The sequence below is a fragment of the Balearica regulorum genome, chromosome 7 (genome assembly GCF_011004875.1).
Source record: "Balearica regulorum gibbericeps isolate bBalReg1 chromosome 7, bBalReg1.pri, whole genome shotgun sequence".
Lineage (NCBI taxonomy): Eukaryota > Metazoa > Chordata > Aves > Gruiformes > Gruidae > Balearica > Balearica regulorum.
Genome location: NC_046190.1, coordinates 14,889,561 through 14,909,888, shown reverse-complemented (window position 1 = coordinate 14,909,888; position 20,328 = coordinate 14,889,561). Strand labels below are relative to the sequence as shown.

Here is a 20,328-nt window from a genome sequence, read left to right as displayed (position 1 = left end):
ACCCCCCCTCCTGCTTTGGAAGGTTTAAGGGACTGGACTGTTCCTTTCACCAGCTGCTTCATGGGACAAGGCTGGGGCTAGTCGCTGGCCTGGGCACTGCCACTTTCCCATGCCCCCCAGCCTGCCCTGGGAGCACAGCTTGCCATGTCAGCTGTGTGCAAGTGCCTGGGCTGGTGCCAGCTCCTCTCACAACAACGGTGGCATTGCTCCCATCACCCTTGCAAAGCCAGGGCTGCCCTCGATCTGTCTGCAGGGACAAACAGCCTATACAATGGTTGCTGAGGAGGAGAGCAGCTTTGGACAGCACCAGCACAGAATGCAGCTCCAGCCCAGGCCTCTCCTTCCCTCAGAAGTCGGATCAGGAAGGCAATCCTGACCAGAGATGGCATCTCCTTGCAGATTGGCCAGTGACAATTCTGCACAGGCAAGAGAAGAACACAGGTTACCTCCTCAAAAATGCAAATATGGGAAGATGATGCCAGGAGGCTTGAGGGTTGTATATGAATGATTTTATTTAAGTATGCTGGGCACCACCAGGCAACATGGTTTGGACAGTGTGCAAGGGAACAGGCAGATCAAACAAATGCTAGATTGGAGACGGCGCCTTTCTGGCTGGTCACTGCAGGTTACAAAATGGAGCAAGGCTGCTGCAAGGCCAGCGGATGGGCTGGGAGGGGAGGAAGAGCTCACCAGCACTGCCAGGGGCATGTGGTAACTGAACAGGGGTTTGCTTCTGCCCCTCCGCATGCTGCAGCAAACCAGCAAGAACACAACTGATTTTTTTTCCAGTAGAACAAGGCTGAGCATCAACTGCTTTTTTCTACCCAACAGGTTCTTGCTTAAAAAACCCCACAGTCTGCTCTGATGGTATAGGGGAAGAAGCAGCCTGGCCTCAGCCAGGGACAGACCACCCTGCCTGTCTACAGTCTCTCCTAGCCCAGTGGTGAACCCCCAAAATGTGGTTCCTGCCAGGGGGGAACATGCTGCTTACATTCATGTCACTGCACCAGCTCCTGCCACAGCTCTGCAGCAGGCTGGCAGCCAGGCTACTGCAGCCCTCCTGCTCTCACCCTGTGTCTGTGCTTAAAGCAGCCCCGAGCTTATGTGTGGCAACAAACAGAAAGGAGGGGAACAGGGAGGAACTGCCACAGCAACTCCAGCTCTGCTGCTGCTGCTGCCAGGTACTGCAGAAAATTGACACTGGGGGCAAGGGAAGCACCAAATAATGTGTAAGAAAAACCTAGAGGAGAACCAGTGGCACAACCCAGCACAAGCAGGGCTGTAGGCCTGCCCGTGGCTGTAAAAGCAGTCGAGCAAAGCAGCCAGCAGGCGAGCAGAAAGGCATGCACAGTACAGCAGAACACAGCCATTGCGACAGCTTCCTGCTCACAAACCTGCCACTTGCACCAGCATCCTGGTACAGTTTATTGTCCTCTCATCGAGTGTATTCACAGAGAACAGCAGGAGTCCCTACAGACCAGTTACTGTGTGGCATCGCAGGGCTGACTGTTCCACCAAGCATGTGTGCTGTGAACAGTGTTAACATAGAACAAGGGACAGCTGGGTAAGAAGTGTTCAAAAGAAGACCCAAAGCATAATTCCCAGGTGCTGTGGTCAGTATTTGAGAGATCCTCAGACATTTCAATAAATAAAACAATTCTTACATTACAATGCACCTTTCCAATTATTATTTTGCCCCAGAATGGATAAAGTACACGAGAGTTATGCCTGGCTGCAAATACATGCTCCCTTTGCCCTGACATGGCAGGAAGGAGGGAAACAGCCTCAACTCTTACAAAGAAAGAACATGAGAACTCAGCACTGTAAATCTTGGCAGATTGAGGGGTAACACACGAGTGCCTTCACCCCCACTCTGGTGCACTTGCTTCCAGAGGAGAAAAGGTATTTAAAACAAGGTACGAGAGAATAACCGTCTAGTACAATGATAGCTGATTAGGTTTGCTTTGTTCTACTCCATGCAATACAAATTAAGTCCTATCACCAACTTCTCCAGCTGCAGCGCAGACCCACACATCAGGCTAAGAAGTTACGCATACACGCACTCACGCACCAAAAACAGTGGGGGCAAACAGGTTTAACTGTTGAGAATGTGCTTTCTCTTAATAAAAAATATATTAAAAACAACTTCAAAAAACTACTGATGGTGAAGACACTGAAGAAGAAAGTAGCTATGGGGCCTCAGCTATGTGTTTCCAGACGATTCAGGCATTGCAGTCAGACTGACTATAGCCTGCGTGAGCAGTCTGCAGTGGTTGGCTCCCTTCTGGCTTGCTAGGCAGTTTCTATAAGCTGTTCCCTTTGTTTTTGCTTGCTTGTTTGTTTTACAGTGACAAATGTGATTGCAATACAGGAATTAAGGGACTGAAATGAAAAAAGGAATGGGCCATTCTGGAGAAAGTCAGATTGGTATTTTCTCCTTTCCATTTAAAAAAAAACCTGACAAAAATAAAATAAAAAAATAAGAAGTTAGTAGTACTAATACAACCTTCCTGCTGCTGTCGCCTTTGCTCAGTGACAACGGGGCATGCTGGCGCGCACACACACACACACACAGGCGGCTCTCAGACACTCGGACTCAGAAAAGCGAGTTTAGAACTGAAGTGAGTCTTCGGAGGAGACTGAGGACGGGTCCCAGGGCTAGAAGCTTTTTCGTTGGATGGCACGAGCTCCATCTTCTTCATATTCCTTTTTCGAAACCCACATTTTCTTAAAGGTGTCCAGTGAGGCCAGGATAGAGCCACTGGGGAGAGACAGGCAAGTTATAGGTTACAGGAAAACGCTGGGGGCACTCTCTTCATATCCCTGCAGAGATGAGCTGTTTCTGTCACGTGACACTTCACTATGTCAGGAAGGTGCTGAGGCTCCCAGTTATCTACAACAGAAATGCTCTCTGGACAGCCACTTCCTCCCCTGTTAGCCTCACTCGTGCCAGCGCCATGGGGCTTGGCACCAGCCACCCCCTCCCAAAGGTCCTGCTGATTGCTGCTCCAAGCACCAGCTCCCGTCATACGGGATCTGCTCTCACTTTCTGGGAGAGTTTAGTTCTCCCGATCTGCAACAAAGACGCACGCAAGAGGGAGAACGTACCTAGAGCCTCTGCCCTAAGAAATGTACTACCTATGAGCTTGTTCTACCTTAGACTGGGTGTTAAGACTGGTAAGACAAGGAAAATTAACAGTTCCTGCGGGAACCCTCAGGACCAAAAAGGCCAAGGGGCTGGCGGTGCAGATGGAGTCAGGCTCAGTAACCAGGCTGAGCATCGCACAGCTGAACAATGACACCCTCCTAACACACAGCACCGGAAGGGACAACAGTGAGAGTGCCAACGGGCTGCGCAGTACGTACCCAATCCATGTGGAATACAATCTCTCCTGAGGGGCTGATATCTGGGAGAAAGAGAGAATCAGTCAGCATGTTCCCAAGCTCCAGTCTGCTCCTCCTGGCACCTTGCCCCCATTTCACTATAGCTGACAGACACAGGTACGATCTCTCCCACTAGACAGACACCAAGCAATGTGTGTCATCCTGTGTGCCCCCAAAAAAATCAGCCCCAGTAGTCCAGGATCCTGGACAAGGTCACATTGTCAGAGGAGCCACCTCCTCTGTGATGAAATCAAACAGGTTTTCATCACAACAGCTTTCCTGAGACAGCCCAACAGTGTTTGCTGTTTCTGGTCTGAAGCAAATGGCAGCTGCACTCTCAGCATGGTTCTTTAAAGACCCCAGAACACCACACACAAAAAGTGATAAACACAAAAGAGATTGCTCCTACCCTTATTTTGACATCCTTCGGAGCTAGTTTCTTCACTTCGCTCAACAGCCTGTCGCCAAAACCTACAAGAGACAGAAAATGTGTAGTCTGAGCCCCTCAGCAAAATCCCAAGTTCCACCTACTAACAATGTGAACATGTCCTATGCAGTCCTATCCACATTTCCCACTCCAGATCTCACAGAGACCAGTCTGGAGAGGAGAAGAACGCAGCCAGTGAGAGAGCAGGATTCTGTCTCCCTCAGGCAGACCTCACACGCTGGCGCAACAGGCTCTACCTCTCAGCAGCAACTTGAGATGAGCAAACAAGATTTTTAGCTAGGACCACAGGTGGGACAGTTCTCTCCATCCCTGGACATTCCCACCATGTCCAGCCCATTTGTACAGGGGAGCAGGGTTTGAACAGAAGACCAGGACCTATCTGGAGATGTCCACCTGTGGGTAACAGACTGATGGGTCCTGGCAGAGGATATCATTAACTCTATGGGGGCCAGCTGAGCCCCGAGGGGACGGCACCAGCATAGCTGCACCCACGTAGCTGACACCTCATGCAGTGCCGGGACTGTCAGACTCTCACACACACCAGAGACCTAAAGGAACCTTAGGAAATGTAAGAGCCTTTTAGGTACCTAATCTCAAATATTCTGAACTTCAGCAGCAGAAACGAGCACACCTATTCAGTCCTGACACAGTCAGAGCAACAGGAGGAAAACAATAAAAGCCCTTCAAGCCCAGAAGGTGATGTACAAGGGGCAGAGGTGTCTTGCATAGCCAGAAGGGTATGACTGGGACTCAGAAAATTAGACAGTAACCCCTTCTGAGAGAGCAGAGTTCCCACAGCCCTCATCCCACAGGACAAGTTTGGCTATCTAGGTTATGTTCCCAGTTTCACATGAGAAGGAAACAAGAGATCAGGTATGTCCCAGCCCACTGAAAGAGGAAAGGCAGGAACCTTTGAAAAGCGTGGAGCCTCCAGATAGCACAATGTTGGAGAACAGCGTTCGCCTCAGGTCCATGTCTGATTTTTGAATGGCAAAAACGAGCACCTCGTGGAGTCCTTCACATTCCTCCCCTATCAGGTCTGGCCGGAACAGGAGCTCTGGGGCCCGAAAACGGGCAGAGCCGATCTGCAAGGGGAGAAGTTAGCAGAGAGGGGAAGAGAGAGTGGTGTGGCTCTGTTCACTGTCTACAGCTTGGACTTGTTTTAGGTGAAACTTCAGAGTAACAAAGTTTCCTGGACATTCATGCTGCATCACTAGTTGCCAGGTGAATGCCAGTTTGGTCTACTGCTCCTAGAAAAGGTGCTATTTTCATTTTACAGATGAAAGAGATGAAGGAACTTGCTCAGCCCCATACAGCAGGTCACTGGCAGAAAAGGGAGCACCACGTAGTGCTGGAGGTAAGACCTGTATTTCCCCTCCTTCAACCATTCTACAGAGGCCTCAGTCTTTTGAGGAATATTCCTAACTCACTCTTCAAAGCAATTGGTACTGCACCTCTAGGCAGGACAAAAGCCACATCCAAAATCACTACTGAATTTACAGTGAGCTGATTACTACCCACACTCCATACCTGATCTGCATAAAGATTTGCTACATCAGAGCCTGCACTCAAACAGCTCAGACTCCCCAGGGTCATACTGCATCCATACCCAGGACTTTCAGTATAAATTGTACAGCAGAAGTTGTAAAGTTTCTAATAATGTTTTCTTCCCCTAAAAATTCCAGTGGCCAGTCAACAGCCTGGGATGAGTTCTGGTCTTTTAAGATTATCCCCTCCTACCTAACACTGCATCAAATTTGCATCACTAGGTAGAGGGCTATTCTGGAAACCCTGTGCTTCACATCAGAAATGCTCCGAGAGTGGTCCTTACAAACCTCAATAGTGCTTCCATCTGGCAGGTAGTATTGAGCCTTCTCAGTCTCCAGAGTCTCATCCTTCTGGGGGTTTATTGACAGGTAGCAGGCACGCTGGAGAGGAAACAGTCAGGGAGAGGAAGATAAGGGTAAACCCACACACCTCTGATAAAATACTTTTCTCACTAGCAATCAAAATCCATGTATCCCTTTGGGGAGACAAATTTCCATGATATTTTGTGCTGAGGAAAAGACCTTTTGGGTTCACATCAGGTAAAATACCTATTCATGCTACAGCTCCATGTTATGATTAGAGAGATCAAGTATGCTCACACCCCCTCTAGCTGCTGCTCACCTCTCGCTTCCAGCTCTCTGATACTGCTCAGAGGTTACCTCCCCTAGCACAGATGGGTACCTATCCTGTGAGCGCAAAGTAAAACGTGCACCTAAAACACCTTTAGTGACATTCACCTTGTATAAAGGTAGGTTCAGGTAACTTCGGAAGGGATTAGGAGGGTGAACAAAGTCCATTATTGCATTTCAACAGGGTAAATGGTAACTAATAGCTAACAGCAAAAACTTCTTCACACGATCTAAGCTGCTCACCTCCCATTGCCCACCTACATTTTAAGTTAAAGGAAACTAAATACTTTTAACTTTTCAAACTGCTCCAGCACTCCATATTTTTTATTGCATAGTAAGCTTTGCTATTCCAAATTGTTATCATTTGGGGATTAAATAAAAACATCTAAACAAAATCACTGAAAGATTTAGGTTGGCCTCTCGAGATCATGTAGTCCAACTCCCTTGCTCATGCAGGGTCAGCTAGAGCAGGATGCCCAAAACCACATCCAGGCATGTCTGCAGTATCTCCACAGATGGAGAATCTACAAACCTCTCTGGGCAACCTGCTACAGTGTTTGACTGCCCTCACAGTAAACCAAGAAACAGAGCACAATGCCTGCACTGAAATAGGTATAAGTAAGGGTTCTCCTTTTAAGGTAATTTCTCTCATAGATTTTTCAACATCCCCAAATTTCTTTCATATTTTTTTCCCCTTTAGAGACAAAAAAACCCAAACCAAACACAAAACTCAAGTCAGTCAGACTCTAACAGATCACAAGATTTTAGGACTGAGAAACTCCCATGTCCAGGATCTCAGCTTTGTGTTTGCCATAGTGCGTTCAGACTGCATATCCAAACTTCTCCCGAGGCAAGAAAGCTGCAAACACAAGAAGCCACACTCAACCCCTCTTGATCTTTGCAAATCAAGTCATAAACGGCACCAACATCAACAGAAATCCGACTGCAAGTTCCAGGCACATGTATCCTAGAAATGCACAACACTTTCCCCAGCTAAAATTAATCTTAAAGTAAAGCAAAAGGTGTAAGTTGGAAAGCAACTATCAAGTTGTTTCCTCACTTCTTTAGCAGTCTCACTGGTGAGGGTAGTCAGTATGCAAAATAGGGCTTGGCTCACTTTCCCCTGCTCTGTTTCCCTAAGCGTATAGTCCAGAAAAAAAGATTGCACTGGTGCAAAACTTTACACTTAACAGTCAGCACAATGCCTTTTAATAGTTTCATCACCCAAGATGCAAAGGAAGCCTTGGCCATTTATGAAAAGTACAAGTGTATTTCTGAAGAGTATAATTCTTTCGCTTTGTCCCGTAAGGCCACTGCAATTGCACTGCAGCTGATGCTTGGTACAAAACAGGCTTCTTCTGAAGCAAAAAAACTCTCCAGCAAGTCTCTGATCACTAGGATCTTCTGGTCCACAGATGCTGCAGTATCTGCACAGGTCAGGTTTTTTTCTCCCATTCAGCAATCAACACTTGTAGAACAGAGAGCAGCTACCAGGTTAAAACCTACAACCCTATGAAGTCTCCTGCTCTGGGCAACAGGCAAAAGCCACTCACCTGTACCATGGCACAAAGCACAAGCACTGCTCCCTCAGCACAGCCACACCAAGCCACAGCCACGCAGAACAAGCAAACTATTTCCATTAAGGCCCTTTGTCGGTAGGTCACAGGCTCAAGAATAGCTCAATATTGCTCTCAAGCCCTGGCACAGGCTGCTGCCTCAGCCCAGAGTCAGCTGCGGCAATCATAGCTTCTGACGGGGCCCATGGCACAGCAGGGACTGCCAGGCATCAGCACACAGAAACCACAACCAGTACCGACCTGAAGACTGACCCCCTGTACTGAGGGCATGGATGTGCAGGCAGCCCCGAGTCACACACAGCCTTGCTGAAATCAGAGAGCAAGCCGTCTGTGTGAGCACGGTGATGATGCAAAGCTGCTGTGAGCAGTCACCAGCTCTGAGCTACTATTCACTGCCCCCCTCTGTCCTCCTCTCTTGGCATACAACAGAAGCCAAGGTCACTAAACACTGCAGACCCTATCAAGAGGGAAATCTTTTGTAAATGTGAATGCTGTGAGTAAATTCTTTCACAGAGCAGGAGCAACTTGCAATATCCCACTTGCAATCCCTACCTGCCATGGATTTTAATGGCCCTTACCCTGAAGCATAAAAAACACTAGTGAAAGATATCATCAGAGCCAAGAAACTGCAGCACAGGTAAATGCAAAACAGATTCTGAACCACCAGCCTGTCTCATTTCCATGTTAACAGCCCCTCAACAGGGATTAGATGCAACTTTGACTCTAAGTCTCCCAGAATACAGGATGGCTGAGGTTGCAAGGGACCTTTGGAAGTCATCTTGTCCACCTGCCTTGTTCAAGCAGGGTCATCTATAGCAGGTTGCCCAAGACCATGCCCAAATAGCTTCTGATTATCACCAAGGATGGAGACTGCACAGCTCTCTGGACAAACTGTGCCAGTGCTTGGTCACCCTCACAGAAAAAAGTTTCTGTTCAGACAGAACCTCCTGTGCTTCAGTTTGTGCATCTTGTCCTGTCACTAGACATCACTAAAATGGGCTTGGCTCTGTTTTCTTTGCCCCCTCCCTTCTGCACCCTCCCTTCACACACGTATATACATTGATGAGATCCTCCCAGCCTTCTCTTCTCACAGCTCAGTCTTTCCTCATATGAGAGATGCTCCAGTCCTTTAATTATCTTAGTGGCCCTAGCCTCCCTCAGGTAGATAAAGGAATGAGGTGTGGAGCTAGGTAGGCTGGTACTTCCCACTAGATTTCAGGAGTGACAACTTCCCTTGGGCAGAAATCCCTTCTTGGAAAAACACAGAGACAGACAGTGCATCACCTCCTTGATGGTCTTGACAATCTCAAACTCGGAGGTTGTGTGGAAGTCATAGCCTTCCTTCCGGAGGTAGAGACGCAGGAAGCGTGAGACATCACGGCCAGCAATGTCAATCCGCATGATGGAGTGAGGCATGGCAAAGCCTTCATAGATGGGAACTGCATGGGTAACACCATCCCCGGAGTCCAGCACCACTCCTGTAGTCCTCCCAGTCGCGTAGCTAGCAAAGGGGCAAAGAGTCAAGTCAGAACAAGTGATTGAAAGTGACCCCAAGCACGCAGCACATCCAGGCTCAACTAATGAAGCAGAGATTTCAAGTGAACAAGGGCTAAAAAAAACCCCAAAAATCTAGTTCTCATGATAATTCAGCAAATTCCTGTAAAGTCTTTATTACAGAAATTAAAATTGAGTTTCAGTTCTTGCTTGAAAAGGGGTAAGTCAGACATCAGTGTGGTCTTCCACAGGGTTTTTTGTTTGTGAAAAAAAATGGATTTCACAGCAACATTTCACAAGCACAAAACAAAGACAAAAGGCACTTACAGGCTAAGCACAGCTTGCATGGAGATGAACAGTGCTGGCACATTGAAGGTCTCAAAAAACACCTCAGCAGCACGCTCTCTGTTCTTGCGTGGGTTTAGGGGTGCTTCCGTCAGCAGCACAGGATGCTGGTAAAGAAAAGAAGGAGCTGTACTGCAATAACCAGGAGGCAGCTAGACTGTGTGCTCCTGAAAATTTCTGCTTATTTATTCATTTTACGACCTATTGGTGCAAGAGGACTGTTAGAAGGGAATAATTTCAGCCACTGAGCTGTATTAGACTGTGAATAACCTCTGTTAAGTTGGAAGACCAACATGGTTCTAGTCTAGTCATGAAAAAGTATTAGGAAGTCTACTCTACAAACAACCCTGCCCCATGAAGGATGAACAAGATGACTCTCAGTGCCAAAAGTCAGCCAGATTAGCCAAAATACACAGACCCCAAGAACGAGTGAAGGCATATGGTCTTAGCATAAGCAGGCAGAAATATTCCTACTCCACTTATACAACCTATTGCAACCAGTCATTTAATAATTTTTTGGTCAGCTCCTTCCAGACCACAGGGTTGTGGTTTTCTCCTTCCTCACTTCAAATCACGTCACTGCTGAGTGGATATGCCTGATGTGCACGCAGAACAGGAAAAGTTAGAAGCTCTTGGCCTAGAGCAGAATCACTGGAGAGAGTGGGAATAACGAATGCTGAAAGTCAGATTTTCAGTCAGGCCAGAACATTAGATCCGAGGAGGAATTCTGCTTGGACGCTTCTTGTGCAGTATCTATTGAGAGGTGAAAGAGCCTAATTTAACAACAGACGCATTTAGCAAGAAAAGCAAAGGAAAAGTCCCAAATCTTTCCTGGAGTTCCAAGGCTCCTGGTGTTATACACAGAGTGACGCCTGTGCCATTATGTAACAGGGTATCTCACCTCCTCTGAGAATGTCTGAAGCTGGTCTTTTGAATACACATACTGCCAAATGCGCTCCATGTCATTCCAGTCCTTCACTATGCCATGCTCCATCGGGTATCGGATTGAGAGGAGACCTCTGTGCTCCTGAGCAAACAGAAACAATAGAACGTACCTGTCAGAGACTCAAACCATCACATTTCTGAGCACTATCATTATAATTTAATCTTAGGTTCCCTTATTTTTGATTGCACTAAAAGACAACTTATATCTAGCATATAGGGCTGTTGTGGTTTAACCCGGCTGGCAGGTAAAACAACCACACAGCCGTTTGCTCGCTCCCTGCCCCACCAATGGGATAGGGGAGAGAATCGAAAGAAAAATAAAACTTGTAGGTTAAGATAAAAACAATTGAATAGGACAGAAAAGGAAGAGAATAATAATGATGGTAAAAGAACATACAAAACAAGCGATGCTTACCACCCGCTGACCAATGCCCAGCAAGTCCCTGAGCAGCAGCTGCCCCTCCCTGGCCAACTCCCCCCAGCTTATACACTGAGCATGACATTGTATGGTATGGAATATCCCTTTGGCCACTTTGGGTCAGCTGTCCTGGCTGTGGCCCCTCCCAGCTTCTTGTTCACCTCCTGCGGAAGGCTCGTGCCTCCTTGCTGGCAAACTCCTTGACTTAATTGCTGCTAAGCAACAACTGAAACATCAGTGTGTTATCAACATTATCTTCATACTAAATCCAAAACACAGTACTATACCAGCTGCTAGGAAGAAAATTAACTCTATCCCAGCTGAAACCAGGACAAGGGCAAAAAGTGAACATTCATCACAAACATCTCTCCCAGAGAAGTATTCACAAGATTAAACAAGGCCTTTTTATACCAAGTATGAAAGTCTGGCATTTGCAGAGCATATTCCATCCTAACACTTTTCAAGCCAACATACAGACACCTATCAAATTGTATCTTTCTTTTACCAGCTCAGTTATGATATAAAACATAACAGGGTGGTCTTGGGAAATGTAGTTTGGAGGGCTCACAAGAAATGTGAGACCATACGAACTACACACTGACAAAAGCAGGACTGTGGAAAGCAAACTTCTTGCCCACACCAGGGAGATAAAAGGCAACCAAGTAGGGTCCCATTTCTAAATTCCCCAGTCAAAAAGATGGGGAGGTAACCATAGAGACCTAGAAGTAGCCTAGGAAAAAAAAAGGGATATAGAAGGACTTGGGAAAAAGGTCTGTGGTTAGCAGGTTTGCACAGGAATTTCATGAAGCTTCCCACTCCACCTTGGACACACTTAAAAGCATCAATCTATTCTGCTCTTCAGATCTATATGCTGATATCAAGGCATCATGGCCCTTAAGCACAACTGCTACAGCCCCTCCTTACAGCAGCATACTGAGATATATGGAGAAGTACAGTATATAGGTTTTCTTACCTCTGCCTTTGGACCAATGAAAATGTCCCCTTCTAAAGCACCAGCCATAACACGAACGTGCTTTGGTCTGCCCACACTAGAAGAGAGGCAAGAATATAAATGTTTTGAGAGAGAGAGCTCAGATGCACCCAAGGATTTCCTACTTTGTGCTCCTCTCAGTGCCTCCAGACTCACATGTCGCTTTAGAAAATACTGGTTAGGACAATCAGGTGCAGACAGACCCAGGTTTGCTCTGAGCTAACCTCAGAGCCAGAGGTGAAGGGAACCAATTGCGGACAGTTCTGAATTGACAGGACATAAGCCAGGTGAGTCTGCCCACACCTTCCCTGATGATTCAGGACTTACTTGTTCCAACAGTGCCTGGGGTGAACATGGCTATACTGAGCAATGGTCTGGGCTGACAGATATACCTGACCATAGGTAGACTTCTCAGATTAGACATTTATAGTCCCATACCCGACCTCACCAGACCGAGCACATTGCTCAGAACACAAATACACTCATTAAAAAGCCATCCCATTTTAAATAAAAGGAGTGACCATTCAGAGTTCCTGATCCAGCAGACCTCCTTCCAGTAAAACTCTCAGAAAACTTTCAGGGAAGTCTGGCAGGAATCAAGACATCAGACCACACATCAAAGAAATACAGACGCCTTCACACCTCTCATTCCAACTTTGTCTTTTTCCTGGTCCTTTTCCTCATGTCTCAAGATTAAAGGATCCTACAGCTTTGGTTGGGTCTTGAGCCTGACAAAATAAGTTACCTTTTATGGTGCATCCCCCCCCCCAAAATCTCAAAGTACTTCATAGCAGAGATCTCCTCTCCCTGATGCTTCTGCACAGCTGGCAGAAGAAGAATAACTCATCTCTCCAGTTACAAAATTGGACCATTCTTCCCCTCTATGTATCAAAGAATTGATACACAGTACTAAAAACTTACCAAGACCAGCAGAATACTTACTAGTTGGGAAAGCAGTATTTCGGTATTTGATCACCTGCAAAACCCGCTTTAATCACACCCGAACCCTGTGGGAGCAAGAGATGAATACATTAGCTTATCATTTGGTCAGTCATCTTTGCAAGTTTTAAAGGAGCAGCAAAGTACATCAGCACTGCTAGATCTTCTCCTTTTTACGAGCAATAAAGCTCCCCAGGGATCGATTCTCTAGGCAGGGTTGGGTATGGGAAGGTGCCAGCAGGCCAGCTTGGCCACTAGAGGGGAGTAACTGGCACCTTCCCTGGCAGCAACACATCACACATGGAACAAACACCCGCAGGGAGCATCCTGGTACTGCTCCACGTACACACCCAAATGCCGCGCTGTATTTTTCTACCCATTGCTATAGCTAGGGGTGCAGGAGGCTAAATCCAAGCTCTGCAGTTTTCTATCGATCTTAAATACTCTCTGGGTGCAGAGGAGCACTCCAGAAAGCTGAGCAAGACAAACAGAACCTGCCAGCTTCAGGGGCACTGCTAAAAGGGGGAGCATGAAGGCTGTAGGCCTCTCAGAAGAAGCAATTTGGAAAAAATGGAGGGAGGGTGGATAAAGTCAGAGAAGGGAGTAGGAAAGGGCTGTGTGAAACAGGCTGGAACAGAGACTAAAGAAAAGAAGATCAGGTGGTAAATAAACTAGCTAATGCTAAGGAGGCAGGTTGCAGAAATGTGGTCAGAAAAGACACTGGAAACAAACGCAGACTGGGGTCTGGAAAGAACAAAGGTGCCAGTGAGACTGCAAGGGGAAGGGCTGGAGGCAGGAAAAGCAGCTGACAGGACAGGGCTTGTTTAGAAGGGACAAGGAAGAAGAGATTAGGTATGGCAGTCAGAAAGACACAAATCCAAAAAGCCTTCTGCAATGTTCAAAGCAGCACAAGCAGCAAACACAGAGCGGGTAAAACCAGCCACAGGGAGGCCCTGGCAGGGAGTCAGTGCTGGGCATCTGGCCCCACAGCTCCCATCCCCGTTGGTATCATCCAAAAGCACCCTGGGAACCCCATCATCAACTTTGATCTGTGCTGACTCCTTCCCCTCCTCCATTTCCTCTCCCTGCACAAGGGAATGACATCTTGAAACAATGAGCAGCTTGCAGGAACACCCAAGTTTTGCTAAGAGGCAGATTTTCATAGGATCTCCTTGGATAAGCTCTTTCACCAGTAATCCCAGACTACTGTGGGAGCAAGCTCTTCTGCAGAAAGAGGAGCAGTTCCACTTTATCCCATACTGGGCGCAAAGCACATGAGTTTGCACTGAAACCTGCAACCTGTGAAGTGCCTGTTCACTCACAAGGGCTTTGCAGCGGGACTGCACTGTTTTTGAGACCAAAAAGACATTTTGGCTGCCCCACAGCATTTCAAGACGCGTAGCAACACAGGTCCTCCACTGCTTTCCCCTTCCCACCACCTCTGCGTGGGTCAGCATCACTGCTTTCACTTGGAGTCTGAGGCCAAACGAGTTGCTCAGGGCTCTGCCAGACAAGCTTTTGCTGCAGTGGTTTCGGATGGTGCCGTCCCTGCTGCCTGCCCCATTCCAGTGCCAGAGGTTACCAGCCAGAGCAGGCTCAGCATAAAGGAATGTGAGGCGGCCCCAGCCTCTCCAGTTCACAGTCCAGCGCCTTATTCCCAAGCTACTTCCACCAGCAGTTTCAGCCGAGGTACCAGGCTTTGCACCGAGCGCGTATACTTTGCCACCAGGGCTGGGGCACTCCCGCCTTAAAACCACCAGTCAGATTTGCCAGGATGGATCTGTAAGAGATCAGGAACACTCTGCAAACCAGACCTACCTAGTTACAAGAGATATAAAAGACAGATTGCTCGAGTCCTCGTCTCCTGACGAATGCCTGCAGCCAGGCTGGCTCAAGGAGTACACCCAAGCTGGCACCTGGGCAGGACTACTCCCTCTGGGCAAGAGGGACTTGGCTCCAGCTGCATCCCGTCTGCACTAACAGGTACTGGCGTGACAAAGTGGCTTGTGAAGTGTTAAAAGACTTCCCTTTAGACAGACTCTCTTCTGGCTATTCACTTCAAAGCAAACCAAGGAATAAAACAAACCCACTGTTTTGATTTTCTTTATCATAGCTTATAAATAACTCTATACCTGGCAAATAATACCGTCCTTTGTCAAGCCTCATAGCGAAAAAAGTTGAATCAAACGCAGAAACCTAACCACATCAGAATATTGCGCTTATTGAATATTTTATTCAAGATACTTGTTGATCTTGCTGCCAGCATAGTCCACTGCTGGGAAGTGGTTTCAGGAGAACAATTATGCTCCTATTTTAATGCAGAGATTGAAACTTCCTTATGCCAGGCCAAAAATCACCCAGCATGTCCTGGTGAGATTCCCAGCAAGCTATGCATTTTAAAATTTACATACTGAAGTTCAAAGTTAACCGAATGTGTCAGTAGTTCAGAACTCCTTGCTGGAGTCAAAGACAAATGACTGTTTTGAATGTGCCGGTAGGATGGGATTTCAACACAGTTGTGCTTCCAAGTGCCTGGGAATAAATGGAGCACAGCTGTTTGCTATCTCCACACTACAAAGACCTGACAGCACTTTCTGACCTATTCCATTTTTCTTGGAAACATTTTACTTCTTTGAAGATATGTGTGCACTGAGTAAATCTATTTAGTATAGACCAGTTTAAGATTCCTATACAGTGAGAGGAAAGTTTCAAATTTTGAAATAACCCTGATTCAGAAGGTTTAAAAGTAGAGACCCTTTTTTTTCATCTTTGTTTCAAATAAGCAAAAAACCATGCATCCTCCCTTCTGCTACAAGATCTGATTTATTAAAACTTAAAAAAAAATTAAAACTAATGTCTTTCCACCAGTAACTATCCTGGCTGGGCTTTCATTCTGTTTTGTTTGGGGTTTTTTTGTTGTTTTTTTTAATCTGAGCAAAATAATAAAAGAAGAAGGAAAAACTACACATCAACTGTAAAGGTCAAGGAAGATAATCGCACGGAAAATTCTCGTGAATACCCTGAAGTAACTGAACATGCCTCTTCTGCAAGCTCTGTAGCTAGTTAGTTATTGATTCATTCATCTTGATGCATTTAGGACTCAAATTTAAATGGAAATCACCAAGAGTCAATCTCCACTTTTTATGGAGAGTGCACTTTTCATGTTGTCATAAAACTATTTTATTAGATACACATTTTATAAGATCAAGAACAAACTAAAGACACAACAGCTCAGCTGTTTAAAACACCACCACCTCAACTGCAAAGCCAAATTTTACCCTTTTTTATGTAAACAGAGACAATTCCATGGAGGTCAAGGAATTTGCGCTTGCTTAGGCCATGGTTGGATCATGCTGTCTATTTACACGTGCATTACGTTCATCAGGGCTCCAAGACCATTTATTTCAGGGAAAGCTTATTACAGTGCAAGATGGGAACACAATTCTTTTAAAAATGACTTATTGGACAAGAAGGAATATTAAGGTTGTGTTGAGGTACAGCGACAACCTCTCACTGTATATTACAAAACTCTCCCTGCTGAAAACATGAAGCCAAGTGTACTGTTTGGTAACAGGGAAAAAAACCCAACAAAACCCCAACTCCTTGTTGAGTTTTTAGCTACAAACCCTAATGTCCTTTTGGAACACGCCGAGATATTAGAGCAGGGCTGGAGGGGATCTGGCTTGTTCATCAGCTCAGTACATCATTTCCCCCTCTCATACACACACGACGGGATGACATTCTGCCTGGAAAAGCTGCCTGCAGCTCTCTGAGCAAGAGCAGTAATGAGGCAGCAGGAACAGCGGTACCTGCTCTGAGCAGCTCCGCTTCCTATCCTGCCTGAACTCAGAGGACTACCAAAAATGCAGTGTCACCACAAGGCTCCTTGGCTGACAGCCTGCCAGTGTTAAAGGCAGATGTCACAACAACCACTCCATTCTAATTCTTGTACAGGGAGGGGAAAGGAGAGAACTCATTGATCAGAAAGGCAAGAAGAATTAGCTTTCATAGGACCAGCTGATAAAATGAGAAAACAAACAGAGTCAGTTGCTGCCACACAAGCCCTTCTTCAGGTCTGAAGCAGGGGCGACAATCATTGCACTAAATAACAAAAGGACAGGCTGAAATTAGATATAGGCTGCTACTGTTTGACTATAATACAACAAACTCATCCCCACAGTACCGGAGTGCCTGGAAATAATTTTAATGGTTAGCTAATCCCTCGAAACCATAGCAGGATCAGTACTACTCCAGTCATTTCTAAGAACAACCAACCCAACATTCTTTACTGTCTCCAAAAGAGAAGATAACATGAAGATTATGGAGAAAGAAGGGAGCACAACATTGACCCTTCAAAACAACAAAATCTGGATCACTGGCAGTAGAGGTCTGAAGGGAGGAGCATGAATTGGTGACTCACTACGCTGAAGGAAGCTCCCTCAGATTTGCCCTCCCATCCCTTCCTGGATGGTCCTTTCTCTTGAGAGGTCAGCATGGACGGGACTAATCAGAATTGGACCCAGAAGTATCTCACAAGGCTCACAATCACTCTCCTTCATCTCAAACTGAGCTATTACCCACACAGGTTGAAGGTCTGCTTTGAGCTAATGAGAAACATCATCAGCTGGAAGCAGCCATCTGCAACACCACACCCCAGTCAAATTAAAGCTGATGCAACCCATGCTACGAACAGTTCCTTCAGGAGCTCTGCCTCCTGCAGGCCTCCGTGTGCGAACGGGCACCTTGGGTGCTGGCGCTCCCTTGCCGTGACCACTAGGCTGGATGTGCTGGGAGGTGGCTGGTACTGGGGGTGACCGTCCTCCTTTTGCTGGGTCTGTCAGGCAGCTGGCCTGCGATGTGGTGGGTGGCTGCAGGGTAACATCTCCAGCACGGTCCAACGGAGAAAAGCAGGCACCCCCGGAGCACGCTGGGAGTCCGGCCAAGGCCAGGCCCACCAGGCCCCATTGTCCCCCGGGCACAAAGAGGGACAAGGCGGGGCCGCAGAGCCGGGGGTGCAGCCCCGCCTGACGGACAGCTCTAGCGGCCAATGAACACAGGTGTTCTCCGCGAGGGCGGGACGCGAGGAGCCCCACTTCGACAGGTAACAGAGGGCTGCTCCCGCTGACTGACAGCCGCCCCAGCCAATGGGGTCGCCCCGCCCCTCCCAGCCAGCAGACACCTCGGCGGCGACCGCTCCCCACCAGCAAGGGGCAGCGGCCCTCCGGCGGGTGAGAGGCGAGCGTCTCAGCCAATCGCGGTGCGCCGAACCGCAGCGGCCCCGCCCCGGTGACGGCCTGCGAGGACACAGCGTACGGCGCTATACGAGGGCCCAAGGCGGCGGCCAGGCCGGCAAGGGGGAGGGGTGGGGGGGGGGGCGCGGCGGGCGGGGTGCGGCCGTCCCCGATGACAAAGGGATTGCGGCCCGCGGGCCCTTCCCGCCCCTCCCAGGTCCCGGGACGCGCGGCCGCCCGCACTCACGTTGTCTATCACGACGGGCTGGTTCGCTATCACGTCGTAGGACTCCATGGCGAGGACCCGCCGCAGCCACCCGTCAGGGAGCAACAGCCCAGCCCTCAGCGGCGCATGCGCGGAATGGGGGCGCGGAGCCGCCTGGGTGATGTATTCTTCGGTCCGCGGTGCCTGCTGGGAAATGTAGTCTGGGCCCCGCGCGGCGCCTGACGGGAAGTCACGCCTGGAGTGGGGCATGCTGGGAGATGTAGTCCGCAAAACGGAAACAGGGCAAAAATACCCACGGGGCGAAAACACGGCGTGAAACCCGAGTAGGGCGGGGGGGTGTCGTGTTCCAGATTCCACCAAAAAGCACTGGATTCCAACTGGCTGCTTTCCAGTTTAATGGATTTTTTCCCCCTATTTTTCTAATTGGAAAAGAGAAAACCCGATCACATTGCTTTCTGCAGAGGGAACCCACCACCACCGACGGCATTTCACTGTCCCGGCATTTCATGGGATCATCCCTAGGAACTGTGGGTCACAACGCATCTGCTTTCTCTGAGTATCGCCTGGTTTCTCTGCATTTTTTGAGGCACAATATCCAGAAAAGCAGTGTCAGTACAAAGAATGAACATAAAAGGCATTCGAGTATTAAATAATGTGTTCCCTGTTGTTTTCCATTGCACTTTGAATCATCGATGACTGACAACACCACTAAAATGATACATTTACTTGAATTGATATTAACTTGATATTTATCTTTAGTGATTTTCATCATTCACCCTGTGTAAAACAGCGGTTTTGTACGACAGGATGGAGAGGTTTAAATTATTTCAAGACCAGTATCACGTCAATAAACGCCAGGAGAGACTTTTTATGTGTGTATTAAGCCGACACAGCATTTCATACGTGACTCTGTTACATTTACCTTCTCAGCTGACTGCAATTGACTTCTCGGGTGGATGTCACAAAAAGTAGTATCCCAGTAACAGGACAAGTGAAATACCGTTCGTGTGAGCAGCAGTGACTCACGAGAATACCAGCTGCTCATCTCCTTCTCAGTGGACAGTCATTTGTTTGTCTGCTTGCCAGCTTCTTGACTAAATGTGATCTCCTAAAAGGTACGTTGTGAATATTGATTTTAGAATAAACTCTCAGCTATTGAAATGAGAAATGCAACAAGCAGGAGCACTCATCCTATCCTCTCAGCACACTGTAGCTCATTTCTTCTCTATGCTGATTAAAAAGCAGGACACTGCTCTAGCAAAAACACGTAGGACTACTGAACACACACCGGCTCACACGTACGCACAAGGCTTTGCAGGACCACAGTTGCAAGTGTAGTTGCAAGTCAGGGATGAGCCAGATCTTCAGAATGCTTAGTACACAGGTTAAGATCCTCGATCAGACAGCCCTTGAACTTCACCTATTTACTGTGAAAGCTGCCTCTGAGGTACCTACAAGGGGAGAATAAAGGCACTGTGAGGATTGGAGAAGGTACACAGATAGCAGTAACAAAAGCCGTAAGAGCAGTTGTAAAGGAAATAAGGCTATTTATTAGCTGGCCATGGCTCGGAGCACAGCCATGGTCCTGCAGAACCACCAGGTTATGAACGGCATGGAGATGAGCACCAAGCCTCGCACCCAGCTGTCTGGGCCAGGCCCTGCTGCACAGATGGAAGTCCAACAGAAGCAGCTGCTGAATTGCTGCAATTCACAGCCTCACTTCTGCAGGTAGTACTGACACACAGGCTTGAGTGTCGAGGCCGCGGGTGGCAGTGGCCGGGGAGCTGCCCTAGGACGGGACCTGCCCTGCCGTAAGGCCCCTGGGCGAGCCAGAGCCACCAGGCCTCTGCCCCAGGCCTCCCGCCAGCCGGGCCCCTGCCCACCTCAGCGCTGCCCAGGCCTCTCATCCCTCCCTGAGGCTGCCCCACGGCGACCCCTCCTCCTCCCTCAGGCCTCTCCAGGTGCCGGTAACCCCCTGCACCCCCAGACCCCCCTCACGCCCACGGGACTCCCCTGCAGCACCCCGCTCCCCTCGGCGCCTGACGAGGCCCCTCTTCCCGCTCCTCGCCCCGCTCCACGCCCTACCCCGCCACCGCCGCTAGAGGGCGCGCTCGCGGCGTGGCCTGGAGAGGGGCGGGAAGAGGCGCGGCCGC

The 20,328-nt window shown here is 48.2% G+C and overlaps 1 protein-coding gene across 1 annotated transcript; it reads right to left on the bottom strand.

Annotated features, from left to right (window-relative positions):
• Positions 1–494: 494 nt before the first annotated feature.
• Positions 495–18,347, bottom strand: ACTR1A (actin related protein 1A). Its single transcript, XM_075758037.1, has 11 exons — positions 18,197–18,347; positions 12,722–12,786; positions 11,762–11,837; positions 10,327–10,452; positions 9,408–9,532; positions 8,871–9,087; positions 5,668–5,760; positions 4,743–4,917; positions 3,794–3,855; positions 3,367–3,407; positions 495–2,761 (listed from the first exon to the last, which is right to left on the bottom strand). The coding sequence occupies exons 1-11, from the start codon at positions 18,242–18,244 to the stop codon at positions 2,659–2,661; spliced, it is 1,131 nt and encodes a 376-aa protein (XP_075614152.1). The 5' UTR covers positions 18,245–18,347; the 3' UTR covers positions 495–2,658.
• Between the last annotated feature and the right edge of the window lie 1,981 nt (positions 18,348–20,328).